This window comes from Myotis nattereri (genome assembly GCF_964212035.1).
Source record: "Myotis nattereri genome assembly, chromosome: 3".
Lineage (NCBI taxonomy): Eukaryota > Metazoa > Chordata > Mammalia > Chiroptera > Vespertilionidae > Myotis > Myotis nattereri.
The window spans coordinates 126,143,558-126,159,231 of record NC_138077.1 but is presented as its reverse complement, the minus strand read 5'-3'; the positions used below and the strand labels follow the sequence as shown (position 1 = coordinate 126,159,231).

Below are 15,674 nucleotides of genomic sequence, written 5' to 3'. Positions count from 1 at the left end.
CCTCAACTTTATTTTTCGTTCTCAAGATTGCTGCTGCTATTTGGTGTCTTTTTTGGTTCCATATAAATTTTTGGAGTATTTGGTCTAGAGCTGTGAAATATGCTATTGTTATTTTAATATGGATTGCATTAAATATATAGATTGATTTAGGTAGTATGGTCATTTTAATGATGTTAATTCTACCAATCCATGAACACAGTATATTCTTCCACTTGTTTATATCTTCCTCTATCTTTTTTTTCTACATCCTGTAGTTTTCCAAGTACAAATCTTTTGCCTCCTTGGTTAAGTTTATTCCTAAGTATCTTAATTATTTTGTTTCAATGGTAAATGGAATTGTTTAGTTTCTTTTTCTGAGAATTCATTATTGGCATATAAAAATGCCATCTATTTCTGGATGTTAATTTTGCATCCTGCTACATTGCCAAATTCATTTATTAAATCTAGTAGTTTTTGGTGGTCTTTGGGGTTTTCTATGTGCGATATCATGTCATCTGCAAATAATGAGAGTTTTGCTTCCTCCTTTCCATTTTGGATGTCTTTCATTTCTCCTTCTTGTCTAATCACTGTGGCTAGCACTTCCAGTACTATGTTGAGTAAGAGTGTTGAAAGTGAACATCCCTGTCTTCTTCCTGTTCTTAGGGGAGATGGTTTTTAGTTTTTGCCCATTGAATATGATGTTGGCTATAGGTTTGTCATATATGGCTTTTATTGTGTTGAGGTATGATCCCTCTATTTCCACTTTGCTGACAGTTTTTATCACAAATGGGTGTTGGATTTTATCCAATGTTTTTTTCTGTGTCTATGGATATGATTATGTGATTTTTGTCTTTAAATATGTTTATGTAATGTATAACATTTATTGATTTGCAAATATTGTATCAGCCTTGCATTCCTGGAATAAATAACACTTGGTTTTGGTATATGACTCTTTAATATATTGCTGGATGCCATTTGCTAATATTATGTTGAGGATTTTAGCATGTATGTTCATCAGGGATATTGGTCTGTAATTCTCTTTCTTTGTAGTGCCTTTATCTGGTTTTGTTATTAGGATAATACTGGCCTCATAAAAAGATCTTGGAAGTGGTCCCTCCTCTTGGATTTTTTGGAGTAGTTTGAGGAGGATAGGTGTTAGTTCTTTGAATGTTTGGTAAAACTCCCCTATGAAGCCACCCAGGACAGGGCTTTTATTTGCTGGGAGTTTTTTGTTTGTTTGTTTTTAATTACTGCTTCTATTTCATCAGTTATTATGGGCCTATTCAGGTTTTCTGATTCTTCCTGATTCAGTTTTGGAAGATTGCATTTCTCTAGGAATTTGTCCATTTCATCCACAGTGTCCAGCTTGTTGGTATGTAGTTATTTACAGTGGGGCCTTGACTTACGAGTGTCCCGACTAATGAGTTTTTTGAGATACCAGCTGTCTCTCGGCCGATTTTTTGCATTGAGTTGATAGAGTAATTTGAGTTAACGAGTTCCTCAACGAGCTCCTTAATGAGCTCGGTCTTGGAACTAATTAAACTCGTAAGTCAAGGCCCCACTGTATAGTATTTTATTACAATCCTTTGTATTGCTGTGGTGTCAGTTGTTATTTCACTACTATTGTTTCTGATTTTATTTATTTGGTCCTCTCTCTTTGTTTCTTGATGAGTCTGGTTAAAGGTTCATCTATCTTATTTATCTTTTCAAAGAAAATTAGCTCTTGGTTTCATTAATTTTTTCATTGTTTTTAGTCTCTATGTCATTTATTTCTGCTCTAATCTTTATTATTTCCTTCCTTCTACTTATTCTAGGCTTTTCTTGTTTTTCTAATTCTTTCAGTTGTAGGATTAAATAGTTTATTATTAATTTTTCTTGTTTTTGAGGTAGACCTGTAGTGCTAGGAACTTCCCTCTCAGGACTGCTTTTGCTGTGTCCCAGAGGTTTGAGGTTGTTGTTTGTTCATTTTCATTTGTCTCATTTATTACTTGATCTCCTTGGTAACCCATTCATCCTATATAATAAAAGGCTAATGTGCAAATCGACTGAACAGTTGAACAACTGGTAACTATGACATGCGCTGGCCACCAGAAGGCAAATGTTCAATGCGGGAGCTGCCCCTTGGTGGTCAGTGTGCTCCCATAAGGGGAGCACCACTCAGCCAAAAGCCAGGTTCACACTGGAGAGTGCAGCTGTGGTGGGAGCCTCTCCTGCCTTCATGACAGTCGGACATCCCCTGAGGGCTCCCGGACTGTGAGAGGGCTCAGGCCTAGCTGAGGGAACCCCCCCCCCCCTCCAAGTGCACAAATGTCATGCACCAGGCCTCTAGTTGTTTAATAACATGCTTTTTGTGCTCCATGTTTTTTAATGTTTTTGTGTGTTTTTACTGTGGTTGATTTCTAATTTCATTCCATTGTGATCTGAAAAGATTCTTGATATAATTTCAATCTTCTTGAACTTGTAGAGACTTATTTAATGTCCTAATATGTGTTCTATGTTTGTGAAAGATCCATGTGCACTTGAGAAGAATGTATATTCTGCAACTTTGGGTGAAATGTTCTATAAATGTCAATTAAATCCATCTGATCCAGTGTGTCATTTAGAGTCATTGTTTCCAAGAGGAGCCCAGCTAGCCCTTACATACCTCAGCACTTCCTACCAGTCTCTCTGCAGTCTCTTCTTTCCATCTTTGGTTCTCTCCAACTAGTCTTTGGTTGAATATTCAGGACTAGAAGCCCGGTGCACAAAAATTTGTGCACTGGCAGGGGGGAGGGGTCCCTCAGCCCAACCTGTGCCCTCTCACAGTCTGGGACCCCTCGGGAGATAACCACCTGCTGGCTTAGGCCCGCTCCCCTGGTGGCAGATGGCACGCCCAATTCCGCAGTGTCTGCCCCGTCTCCCCAGGTCACACACGGCAGGCCTGGATCCCGCCCTGGGGCAGGCAGCAGCTGGGGATCTTGCTGCCACCCGCCCTGCCCGCCCCGCCCCACACACAGCAGGCCAGGATCTTGCTCTGGGGCGCGGCCAGCAGCTGGAGATTGGGCTGCCGCCAGCCCCAGGTGGGGAGGCCCAGCGGTTCTGCCTGCGGTGTGCAAATTAGCCGCCATCTTTGTTGGCAGTTAATTTGCATATCACGCCAATTAGCCAATGGGAGGCATAGCGAAGGTATGGTCAATTACCATGTTTGTCTATTATTAGATAGGATGGTTTTCCTGTGTTTTAGTTCTAATTCCAATTGTAGTTCCTGGGAGTATGTTAGTGTAGCTTCCAGTTACTCAGCTTCTGCTGTCATTTTGCAATCCCTTTCTATTGTTTCATTTATTTTCTATTTTAGTATTTACTTTATTTATTTTTTTCTTATCTTTGTTATGTTCATTCTTCTACTATCTTTTTCTAGTTCTTATAGATTTGAGCTTAGATGATTTATTTGAGATTTTTCTTGTTTCCTGAGGTAGGCCTGTGTCACTATAAATTTACCTCTTAGAACTGCTTTTGCTGTGTCCCAATGATTTTGGAAACTTATGTTTTTGTTTTCATTGGTCTCAAAGTACTTTTTTTTAAAAAATATATTTTATTGATTTTTTACAGAGAGGAAAGGAGAGAGATAGAGAGTTAGAAACATCGATGAGAGAGAAACATCGATCAGCTGCCTCCTGCACATCTCCCACTGGGGATATGCCCGCAACCCAGGTACATGCCCTTGACCGGAATCGAACTTGGGACCTTTCAGTCCACAGGCCGACGCTCTATCCACTGAGCCAAACCGGTTTCGGCTCAAGGTACTTTTTTATTTCCTCTTGATTTCTAAGTTGAACCACTGTTTTTTGTTGTTGTTGTTTTTAGTAGCATATTGTTCAGCCTCAATGTATTTGATATTTTTCTCCCTGTCTTATTCTTTTAATTGCTTTCTAGTTTCATACCCTTATGGTTAAAAAATATTATGTTTGATATGATTTCAATCTTCTTAAATTTATTGAGACTTGTTTTGTAGCATAATATGTGATTTATACTGGAGAATGTTCCTTGAGCACTTGAAAAGAATGTATGTTCTGCTGTTTTGTGATTGAAGTTTCTGTATATATTTATTAAATCAAGCTGGTCTAATGTATTGTTTAAGGCCAATATTTCCTTACTTATTTTTGGTCTGGATGACCTACCTATTGATGTAATTGGGATGTTAAAGTCCCTTACTATTACTGTATTACTACCAATATCTCCCTTTATGTCTATTAATATTTGCTATATGTATTTATGTGTGCCTATGTTGGGTGCATAGATGTTTACAAGTATTATACTCTCTTGTTGGATTGATCCCTTTATCATTATGTAATGCCCTTTTATGTCTCTTGTTACAGTCTTTGTTTTAAACTCCATTTTGTCTAATGTAAATATTGCTACCCAAGCTTGCTTTGCACTCCCATGTGCATTAAACATCTTTTCCCATCCCTTCATTTAAAGTTTGTGTCTTTAGATCAGAAATGAATCTTTTGTAGGCAGCATGTGTATGGGTCTTTTTTTTTTTGTATCTATTCAGACACTTTATGCTTTTTGATTGGCACATCTTGTCCATTGACACTTAAAATGCTTATTGAAATAACATGCTTACTGCCATTTTGTTAACTATTTCCTGCTTGTTTTTGTAGTTCTTCTCCATTCCTTCTTGCTCTCTTCTCTTATGATTTGATTATATTTTCTAGTGTTATGTTTTTATTCCATTTTTCTATTTCTGTGTGTCTTTTATAGGTTTTTTGTTTGTGGTTACCATGAGATTTATACATAACAAGATATGTATATAGCTGTCTATATTAAGTTGATGGTCGCTTATGTTTAAATACATTCTAAAAGCACTACTTTTCTCTCCCCTCCACCCCCCACAACCTGACATTTTATTTTATTTATTTATTTTTCTTCTTTATTGATTAAGGTATTATATATGTGCCCTTATCCCCCCATTGGTGTCCCCTCCTCCCCGCCTACTCATGCTCTCAACACCTGGTATCTGTGTCCATTGGTTAGGCTTATGTGCATGCATACAAGTCCTTTGGTTGCTCTTTCCCTCCATTTTATTTTTTTGATATCATAGTTTGCATCCTTATGTATATGTATGTATTTCTTAACTATTATAGACATAAATGATTTTTGTTGAACTATTTTACTAGCTTTATAAGTGATTGTTGCACTACCTTTATAGTTTATGTTTTCCTTTACTAGTGAGATTTTTTTCTTCCATATATTTTCTTTTAGTTTTGGCCTTTCTTTTCCAATTAGAAAAGTCATTTTAACATTTCTTGTAATGCCAGTTTAGTGGTGATGAACTCCCTTAGCTTTTGCTTGTCTGGGGAAACTCTCCTTCAATTCTGAATAATAACTTTGCTGAATAGAGTATTCTTGTTTGTAGGTTTTCTCCCTTTAATCATTCAAAGTGATATAATGCCACTTTGAATATAATGCCACTTTCCTGTGGCTTGCAAATTTTCAGCTGAAATATCAGCTAATAGTTTCATGGGTGTGCCCTTGTACCTAACTAGTTGTTTTATTCTTGCTACGTTTAAGATTCTCTTTTTTTCTTTAACTTCTGACATATTTAATTATTATGTGTTTGGTGTGGGTCTCTTTGGATTATCGTGTTTAAGACTCTGTGATTCCTGAATTTGGGTGTCTGTTTCCTTTACCAAGTTAGGGAAGTTTCCAGCCATTATTTCTTCAAATAGGTTTTCTTTCCCTTTCACTCTCTCTTCTCCTCTAGAATTCCTATAATGAGAATGTTAGTATGCTTGATGTTGTCCCAGAGGGCTCTTAAACTAGTCTCATTTTTTAATTTTTTTGCTGTTCAGATTGGGTGATTACCACTACCTTGTCTTCCAGATAGCTGAATTGTTCTCTTACATCATCTAATTGCTGTTGATTCCTTATAGAGTATTATTTTTTCAGTTATTGTATTCCTCAGTTCTAATTAAAATTTCTATCTCCTTATTGGAGTTCTCACTGTGTTAATTCATTCTTCTTATGAATTTGGTGAGTATTCTTATGATTATTATTTTGAACTCTGTATCTGATATACTGCTTATCTCCATCATCATTTAGTTCTTTTTTTCTGGGATTTTGTCATGTGCTTGTTCTTTTGAAACATATTCTTCTGTCTACTCATTTTGCCTAACTCTCTGTATTGTTTCTATGTATTTGAAAGATCAGTTATGTTTCTTGATATTGAAAGAGTGGGCTTATTTAAAAGGTGTCCTATGAGCCCAGATGTACAATCCTTCTTATTCACCAGAGCCAGGTGCTCCAAGGTCATTCCTTGTGTCAGTTGCATAGACCAGTTTTGATTGGGCCAAAGATGCTGAAGGCATGTTGGTAGGCAGGTATGGCCCCCAAGCCAAATGCTGTGAAACCCTGTCACAATTGTTTCAGATACTCTGTGGACAAGGGTTGGTTCTAGGCCCAGCTGTCAGTGAAGCCTGGGCATGACTATTATGGTTGCCCTGAAAGGCAGGGCTGCTCCCTGGCCTGGTTGGTTGTGAATCCAAGCTGCAATTTCCTTGGGGCACTAGTGTACAGGTAGACCCCCTACATGGCTAACCACAATGTCAGCCTCAACTGTTGTGGACATGCTGATGTGTGGGGGCTAATCATGTGGAGTGAGAGTCACTTTGTAGGGACACTAGTGCTAGACAAAGCTGCCCACAAGGTATGGATGGGGATGGTAGCTGCTCTGGAGTGATGCTAGGTGGATTGGGAACATTGGGTAGGATGGAATCTCAGGGGAACACCAGAGCAGAGTGAGTAACATTAGAAAAGTTAATGGAGAATGTTAGAAAAGGTGCCTGCCAGCTCTAGGCCAGCTAAGAGTGTAAAAAAATAAATGGTGTTTGTCAGTGCTTTTGTCCCCAGAGAAAACTTGAACAGATTCCTGCCCCTCCATCACTTGCCCTAAAATTAGTCAACACACCTCCTTCATGTATGACCCAGGAGTTTTTCAAACTGCTGCCTCAGTGCTGGAACTCCAAGTGAGTGAGTTTGTGCACAAGCCCTTTAAAAGCAGAATCTTGGTTTCCTAAAGCCCTTCAGCTCTCCTGGACACAATCGCACTGTTTTTCATAGCCAGATGTTATGAGGATGTCTCTTCCTGGCTTAGGTTCCCCCAGGCTGGGGAGCTCAATGTAAGGCTTAGAGCCATCACTCAAGGGGGACCTCCCTGTTGGTGAAATCCCTGAAACTTGTGGGAAACCACACTGGGGATGTGGGTCATGACTACACCCTCCTGTCCTTTGTCAATGTGACTTTTTCTCTAAATCCTTAGTTGTAGAAAATCTATTCTGCTAGTCTTTAGTCATTCTCAAAGATAGTTTTTCTACACATAGTTGTAGTTTTGGTGTGCCCATGGGTGTAGATGAACTCAAGATTTTCCTACCCCATGATCTTGATGCCCTCCTCTTCAGCTCTTTCTGAAGCTGGATTAACACTGGGGATTGTGACTTTAATAAGGCCAGAGAACTTAGGGGAAAGGCAGCTTGCAGGAGAGAGGTTTAGAGAATTAAACATCTTTAGCCTACAACATAATGGAAATAAAGTATCTTTCAGGGCCCATGTACTATGGCAGGGTTCTGAGGTAAAAATGAAACTGCATCTTGCACTTTCTGTTTGCTGAAATGTTGCAGTCAGAATAGCCCATTGAGCACCACCCCATGCAAAATGTAAATTAGCTCCATCAGAGCTCATATTCAGTGAGACACAAGTAACCCTATGACCCCACTCTGTGCCAGGCATAGTTCCAGATACATTGCATCATGGTGACATTGGGTCTTCACAGAAATTCTCAAGGTATTAGGATCCCCATTTTAAAGTTGAGAAAAATTCAGCCTCTGAGAGACAATGTTCCTGAACTAAGTGACAGTAGGTCCTCAGGTTACGTCGGAGATCTGTTCCTACGGCGTGAGGTAACGCGATTTTCGCTGTAAGTCGGAACCCACCTACATAAGCACCTACGTCACTTACATGGAGCACATACACAGCAGTAATGAAGTGAAACAGTAATAAATAAATAAATAAAAGATAACAATTCCTGACCTTCACTTGGGATAAATAAATAATAAAAAACATAAAGCACATATGTACATACATCAAAATGACAGAACTTTACATATATATATATATATATATATATATATATATATATATATATATGGGAGATGGTGACGTAACCACGAAACAATGTAGGTCAAGTCCGACATAACCCAAGGACTGTCTGTATTATGATAGCTGAGATTCAAAATTAGGATTGCTTGAATTTTGAATTAATTGTGTTTCAGAAACTCCTCGACTTTAGAAGTGGAGAGTATCTTAACGAGCCCAATTTCTTGGTTTCCCCAATGAGAAAAAGAGTAAGAGTGGAGAAAACCAGGTGCCCTACACAGATTCCTGTGTAAAATCAAAGGAGTCATTGGAGTCTTACAGAGTGATGCCCCAGCACACGCTCAGCAGCTGTGCATTCCATGTACACTGTGTTCACAGCTGTGAGGGCAAACCATTGAGCAGGCCGGGTCAGGGAAAGGGAGGGAAGGCAAGAGGCCATTGCCTTCCCACCCAGCCTTCTTTCCCCAGGGCCCCATTAGAACTGCAAATGCACAGACAAAAATCGGTCTCTAGACTAGACTTTCTAAACGATAGTTGTAGTTAGCTTCACATTCAGTGATCATTTGCAGAGGGAATAGGCAAAGGCAGGAGGATATGTAATCTTTATCCAGTGCTATCTTGTCTCAGATTAAAGGTATTACTGACAGTTATACTCTCAACACTAAAAAATCTGTAGATTTTGGCATCAGACCAGGGTTTACTTCCAGATTGGTTGATTAGTAGCTAGGGAAATGTAAGCCTTGTTTCTGTATGTGCAAAGTGGAAGCAATTATAAAGTGGTAACATGTTTCATAGAAATGTTAGTATCTTTTCTCCACACCTGTTCCCTTTCTTTCCTGACTTTGAAGGACAAGATCTACTTTAAGAATTACAAAAGGAGGGCTATTTGACCTTCTTGAAGTAAGAAAATAATTTGGGGTTAATACTCAACTTTGTCCTTAGAACATTTTTACAGGCTCTGTCAGATTTGATTCCTCCCTTTTTAAAGATAAGAAAATTGAGGTGGCTATCCCTGCTTATCTCTAGATAGTGATACAGTGTGGTGGTAGTCACCATGAGAAGGACCTGACATAAGGAAAACCAGGGAATGTGAAGACTTTGACTTCAGTACTAGTTTCTCCGTATCTACCAGGGGTGGGCAAACTTTTTGACTCGAGGGAGGGCCACAATGGGTTCTTAAACTGGACCGGAGGGCCGGAACAAAAGCATGGATGGAGTGTTTGTGTGAACTAATATAAATTCAAAGTAAACATCATTACATAAAAGGGTACGGTCTTTTTTTTTTTTTAGTTTTATTCATTTCAAAGGGGCTGGATCCAGCCCGCAGGCCATAGTTTGCCCACAGGCTGATCTAGACCTATACAATAGGCACTGTCAGCTCCTCTCTATTTGTCTCAAAGCCAATGCTGTATGGTCTGGAATGAGATCAGAGTGTGAAAAAGCTTTTTAAAAATCCTCTTTGAAAGCAAAAATGTCACAAGACACTGACTATCAAACCTACCAGCCCTCTGAATAGAGTTTTACCCAATAGACCTTCCTGCTTCAGTAAAAATTGTCTTTGAGGTTTACATCTAAATAAAGTTACAAAATGTTTTCCCCTTTTTTTTCTTTTTGTGCAGACTACCTTCATGTTACTACTGTTCACCTGTTCAAGGAGCCATGGGACACCAACAAAGTGGATCACCACACTGACAAGTATAACAACAACAAGCTAATTGTGCGTAGAGGACAACCTTTCTACATCCAGATCGAATTCAATCGTCCATACAACCCCAGAAAAGATCTCTTCAGGGTGGAATATGTCATTGGTGAGTGCCATGTGCAAGCCGTAGTCATGATAGTCCATCTGCGTCATCATGTCATGTTAGTTATGATACTATGAGTCACAAAATATAGGGTGGGAACAGGTTCAGTTGCATTTCTTTTTAGAATCATACTTTAACAGTTGGCTGAAGCTGAAAGTGTATTCAGCCTCTATAGACCGTATGCTTTAAGATGGGTCTGTACAATGCCAAACATCAATAATTAGGGCCTACCCAGGCAAAACTCTGGGTATAAGTAAAAGTGAGTATAATTGGCATAAATATTAGTTAAATTAATTTTTCCCAAATGATTTTGGCATCCTATACTTGCGACTTTTAATTTATCCTCTGCCCTCATGATTTAATTGGTCTCATATGCTGAAATATTTGCAAATCTTAGCATACAATCTCCATTTAAGCATTTCCAAAAGTTTGTTCTGCTTAACAAAGCACCAGAAATTGGTCCATGAAAAGTGGATGGTCAAATAAAGTTCACTAAACACTTTGTACCCTAATCTCTTCTTGTAAGTTGACAATGCACATTAGCTGTAATGGTTCTGAGAAGTACCATTTAACTGTTTGATTCAGTGTTTCTCTACTTAATTTGGTCATGGAACCCTTTATTAAATTATAGCTGTTAACATTTGACACATTTGAAAAATATTTCTCTAGGAATTTAAAAGAGTAGCAAGTAAACATATGCACAAAAAAGCAAGGCTGGCTCAATATCAGGAAATCTGTATATATAATCCTATACGGAAGTAAATAAAAAGAAAAATCAGGCAATCAAATAAATAGTCAGTTAAAACTAAATGATTAAATTCAACAGTAGTTTTAAAAAAATCTTTAAATATAGCAAAATAGAAGAAATCTCCTCAATTATACTAAAGATTATTTACCCCAAACCAACAACTTTTGGTATATTAAATTAAAACTTAATAATTTTAATAATGATCAGAAATTAGAGATGCCTGCTATCATAATTCCTTTTTTTAAAAGCATTGCTCTAAAGGTGTTAGCTAATGAACAAAATTTGAGAAATATATACTGTAAACACTAGAAAATAAGAAAAAAGTATACTTTATTAATGCAATGCTTGTACATGTAGAAAACCCAACAGATTAAAGGAAAAAAGCACAGAACTAATAAAACTTTGAAATATGTCTAGATAGAAGTCAGTAGCGTTTCTCTACCACTAAGGACCTAGAAATAAAAAAAAAATATTCCATGTATCCTAGTAAATATAAATAAAGTCATGAAATGTAGAAAAATTATAAAACAAAATCTATGTAAAGCATCTATAAAATCTTAATAAAAGTCATGAGAAACCAATAAAAAGGCGAATATGTTCTTGGATGTGAAGTCTCAATATATTTTATAAAATGATCTCCCAAAATTAAAGAAAAAATTTAATTCATTTCCAATTAGAGTCCCAATGGAAGGGTGTCTTTTTTAAATATTTTTTTTTCCTAATTTCAGAGAGGAAGGGAGATGGAGAAAGAGATAGAAACATCAATGATGAGGGAGAATCATTGATTGGCTGCCTTCTGTAATTCCCCTCACTGGGGATTGAGCCCACAACCCGGACATGTGCCCTGACAGAATTGAACTGTGACCTCATGGTTCATAGGTCAATGCTCAACCACTGAGTCGTGCTGGACAGGCTGGAAGGGTGGGTTTTTTGTTTGTTTTGGGCTGGATAAAATAACAGTTACTTTAAAAAAATAATTACCTGACAATAACCATGGAAATTACAAAAAGAAATAATAAGGAAATAGCATTTTATATCAGAAGCATCTATAAGGGCATATAATAAAAAAAATTATTTAGTAGAACAGAAGATCCAGAAATAGACTTCAGTATATACGATTACTTAATATAGTTGTTTAAGGGAGTAAGAAAAGTATGTGTATATTTTGTGTTTTGTTTATTGCTCTTTTAATAAATTAACTGATGAAGAAACAACTAGTATTTTGTATTTTGACATTTTAGTATACATATGAATGTGTATTTAATATACTAGTATGTAACATGTAATATATATGCATATGTATATTTATTAAATACATACCCTAATACCACAAGTGACCATATATGTAACCAAAATATAAATACATGACCAAAAATACCAAAAATAAGGTCAATAGAACAGAGATCTGGAAGAATAGTCAAAACATAAATTAGAGATGAAGGGTAACATAGATACCGAAAAGCTCTTATAAATTGCCAGAGTAGAAGTTGGAGAGGACAAAAGAGAATCCTGAGTCTGAATAAACAGCATCAGTGTGATGCTTGGGTTCTGCACAGAATTGCTCTTCATCCCAGTTGTGGATGAAGAGAGGGAAAACTAAATTCCTGGCCCTGCGTTAGGGAAAATGAAATAAACACAATCTAATTACACTTAGGGGACAGACCATTATTGTTAATATTTTTTAATAATAGGTACGTTAGTTGATAAAGGAGTTCACAGCTAGTATTTTAAACAATATTTTAAAATCTGATGACAGTTATTTTATTTCTTTCCCTAAGTTTATCTATCTGTCTTTTTTGTGTGTTTGTGCACATGGTTGTTCGGACTAGATTTGATTAAAATGCCCTTGACACATTTATAATGGGATGATCATTCCATGAATGTCAAGAAATACCCAATTGGAATTCTGTCCACAGTTTTGCTCCAACTTCACAGTAATTTTTATCTCTGTCTTTAGCCAAGCAATTTGGGCAATGAGAACAGGGCAGGAAGCTTTGCCCCCGCATTGGCCTGTCTGAGGCCTGAGACCTTCTCCCACTGAGCATTCAGACAATAAATATAATAGTGAAAGTCTTAGGAAGACTGAGAAGCTGAGGGTCTCAGATTGGGTTCTCAGAAAATGAACCCTGAGAAGGCAGTGTGTGTGGAGAAAGCTTATGGGGAGTGCTCTCAGGATTGGCATCTCCGAGGAAGTCGGTGTTGGCCGGAGGAAGGAGTTGAACTACCATCAACAGAGGCCTCTGTGGACCGCATGCTGAGTCCTAGGCCTGGACTGGATCTCCAGCACTGTCCAGTCTTGAGGCAAGGATGTGGGCCTTTCTACTCTAGCATGGACTAGACATTGGCCACAAGCTACCTGCAAAAAGAGGATCATGACCCTCGTTGGCTGTCCATGGCTGAGGGCAAACCTCGAAAGCAGTTCAACGAGAACTGTGAGCCACCAACTCTCAGCATCAGGGCTCTGATGCCTCCATCCTGCACGGAGGCAGGGCCTGCACCGCAGCACCAACCACAGGGGCATCCGAAGTCCTCTTTCTACAAAAAGCATGCTATTACTTGTGTTTCTTTAGTAAAAGGTGGGGGAAGGGAAACATAGCAAATTTGTCTTTGAGGTAAAAATTTATATATTATTTATGTACTTAAAAACCCAACATGTGTTTTAAATCCCTCTTAGAGACCATAAAATTTACTTTCAGAGGTAAGCTGTAGTCCAATATGGGTAGCCAATTACAGGCATTATTACAGTAAGTCTCACTGAACTTCGCCTATAGATTCTTGGAAATTGCCATTTTAAGCAAAATGATGTATAATGAAACCAATTTTTACCACAGGATAATTGATGTAAACAAGAGTTAAGTTCCTATGGCATATTTCTAGTCATAAAAACATTACCAAACTTCTAAATAAAGACCCAAAGGACTTCTAATATTAAACATTGAAATAAATGTGAACTATACATACATTTAAGTAAGATGAATAAAAACATGTAAGATCATTATTTTCCAACCCACTGATTCCAGTTCAGGATCATGGTTGCCCAGAGCTTATCCTGGAAGCTCAGGGCAGGAGGTGGGGCCACCCTGGACAGGCATGGCAGGGCACACACACACACACACACACACACACACACACACACGTGCGCACGCTCAGACTGGAACAAAATAGACTCACCCATCTGCTTTCAGGGAAACCAGAGTCCTTGGAGAAAACCCACACAGACATAAGGGGAATGTGCACCCTCCATAGACAGTGGCTCTGGCTGGGAATCGATTTTTCTCTTGGAAGTTATAACAAAATGTTATTATATGAGGACCTGCTATGTATCTGAGAATTTTTTATTTCCAAATTTATTATGGAAACAAGAAAGGAAAATGACAAGATTCCACATTCTGCTATTTAGTGGATGAGAATCAAGCACATTCCTAAAGGCCTTAAGGACAAGTGAGGGAGGTTTTATCCCAATCAGTCTTTTCTGCATTTCATATCATTCAGGGGGGCACACAGCCTCAGGCTTCTCTGCTTCGACAGGGCTAAGACCGAAAAAGAGAACAGTGTTGGACACTCCCTGGGGCTCAGAAGTAATTCTCTTAAAATGCAGAACTTATTTCAGTAGGATTGAATAAAGCAATGGAAACTCGATTTTAAAAGTAACTGTTGTAATGAGAAGAGACAAGTATCGAATATGAACTAAAAATGAAATTAAGTGTAAACGTTTGTATATGTAGGAGTGCCCCAATTTCAGGAAACCGAGAATGTGAAAACAGTGACTTCAAAAAAACAGAAAAGATAATACTGTGCAAAAAATAAAAGACACAAAAGAATCTCTTCAAATATTTCTATTAGAGTTTACATAGCAAGATTAGATGTATCAACAAAGATCAATATAGGCACTACTCTTAAAGAAAATATGCCACAGAGCAATTCATTATTATATTAAAAATAAAGAAAAAATAACTTTACACTTAGTGATTTTCCGTTCACAGTCAGTTTGTTGTTATTGTATGTTTCTTTCCCTGTGACTTTAGGTTAGACGAGTTGCCTTGTGTTAGTGCACTGCGGTTTCTCTGTGTTGGTGTCCTCAGAACCTAGATCCTGGGATTTATTTATAAGCGATTCTGCCTTCAAATCAAGTTTTTTTCTCTTTTTTAAATGTTTAATTGCCCCTCTCAGATGGTCCCAGATAAACCCACTGTGTGCTGGGTTCTCTGATCAAGGGAGGTGGGCAGGGAGCACGTGCTGCGGGTGGCCCTAGGGCTTTGAGAACTGCATTCGTTAGTTGCAGGCAGAGCACAGCCATCTGTGTGAGGTAGATGAGAGTTGTTAATGAATTCGAGGAGGTAGGTGTGGATGAAAAATATGCTAGTAGTCTGTGGGGTCTTTTGTCTCTCCAGTTCTGAGCCTGCAGCCCTGGCAGATTGTGAAAAGCATGGGGCAGAGTGTTAATGATAGGTTTTGTTAACCTGTATGTGGAGCTGTGAAAATTTAGGAACAGCTAGTGGTGTAAATTGCTATTACTTTAACATGGCTCCCTATTTCTTTTGATGCCCTGTTGAGAGAGGGTCATTGTAAGGAAAGAATGCTCAACTGTACTTCCCAGCTCTCCCCCTCAAAATAGTAGATGCCCCCTACCCAGGGAGCCCTCTAAGGTTAAGGACACAGTCCATGAGCAAGTTTCTTTCACCCTGGAGTCTGATCACAAGAGCCCAAGGGAGTCAAGGCCAGCCCCTGGGAGGTTCTTTTAACCCACAGCTCCAGGCTTCGTGTTTTTGTCCTGCAGAAAGAAGAAGGCAAGGATGACATCAGCAAAGCCTGCTCCTCTTGTCAGAACAGTAGCGTTCCCAGAAGCTGTCAGCACGCCATTCATGTCTCATTTGCTACCCTGATTTGTAAGAGAAGCATTTCATTTTTCCAGTCTCTTTAGAAAAGAGGGACAGGCAGAGCGTGGTTGCCAGCAGACACCAGTGGTGTGTGCCAGAAGTGCCTTCCAGCTTTGCCGTCCTGTGAGTCAG

The 15,674-nt window shown here is 38.5% G+C and overlaps 1 protein-coding gene across 1 annotated transcript in view; it reads left to right on the top strand.

Annotated features, from left to right (window-relative positions):
- The window catches only part of F13A1 (coagulation factor XIII A chain), a 188,057-nt gene that overhangs the window by 16,866 nt on the left and 155,517 nt on the right, over positions 1-15,674 (top strand). The window contains exon 3 of the mRNA XM_081087925.1: positions 9,732-9,920. Coding sequence (XP_080944051.1) covers positions 9,732-9,920 — 189 coding nt within the window. The remainder of the gene's footprint in view (positions 1-9,731; positions 9,921-15,674) is intronic.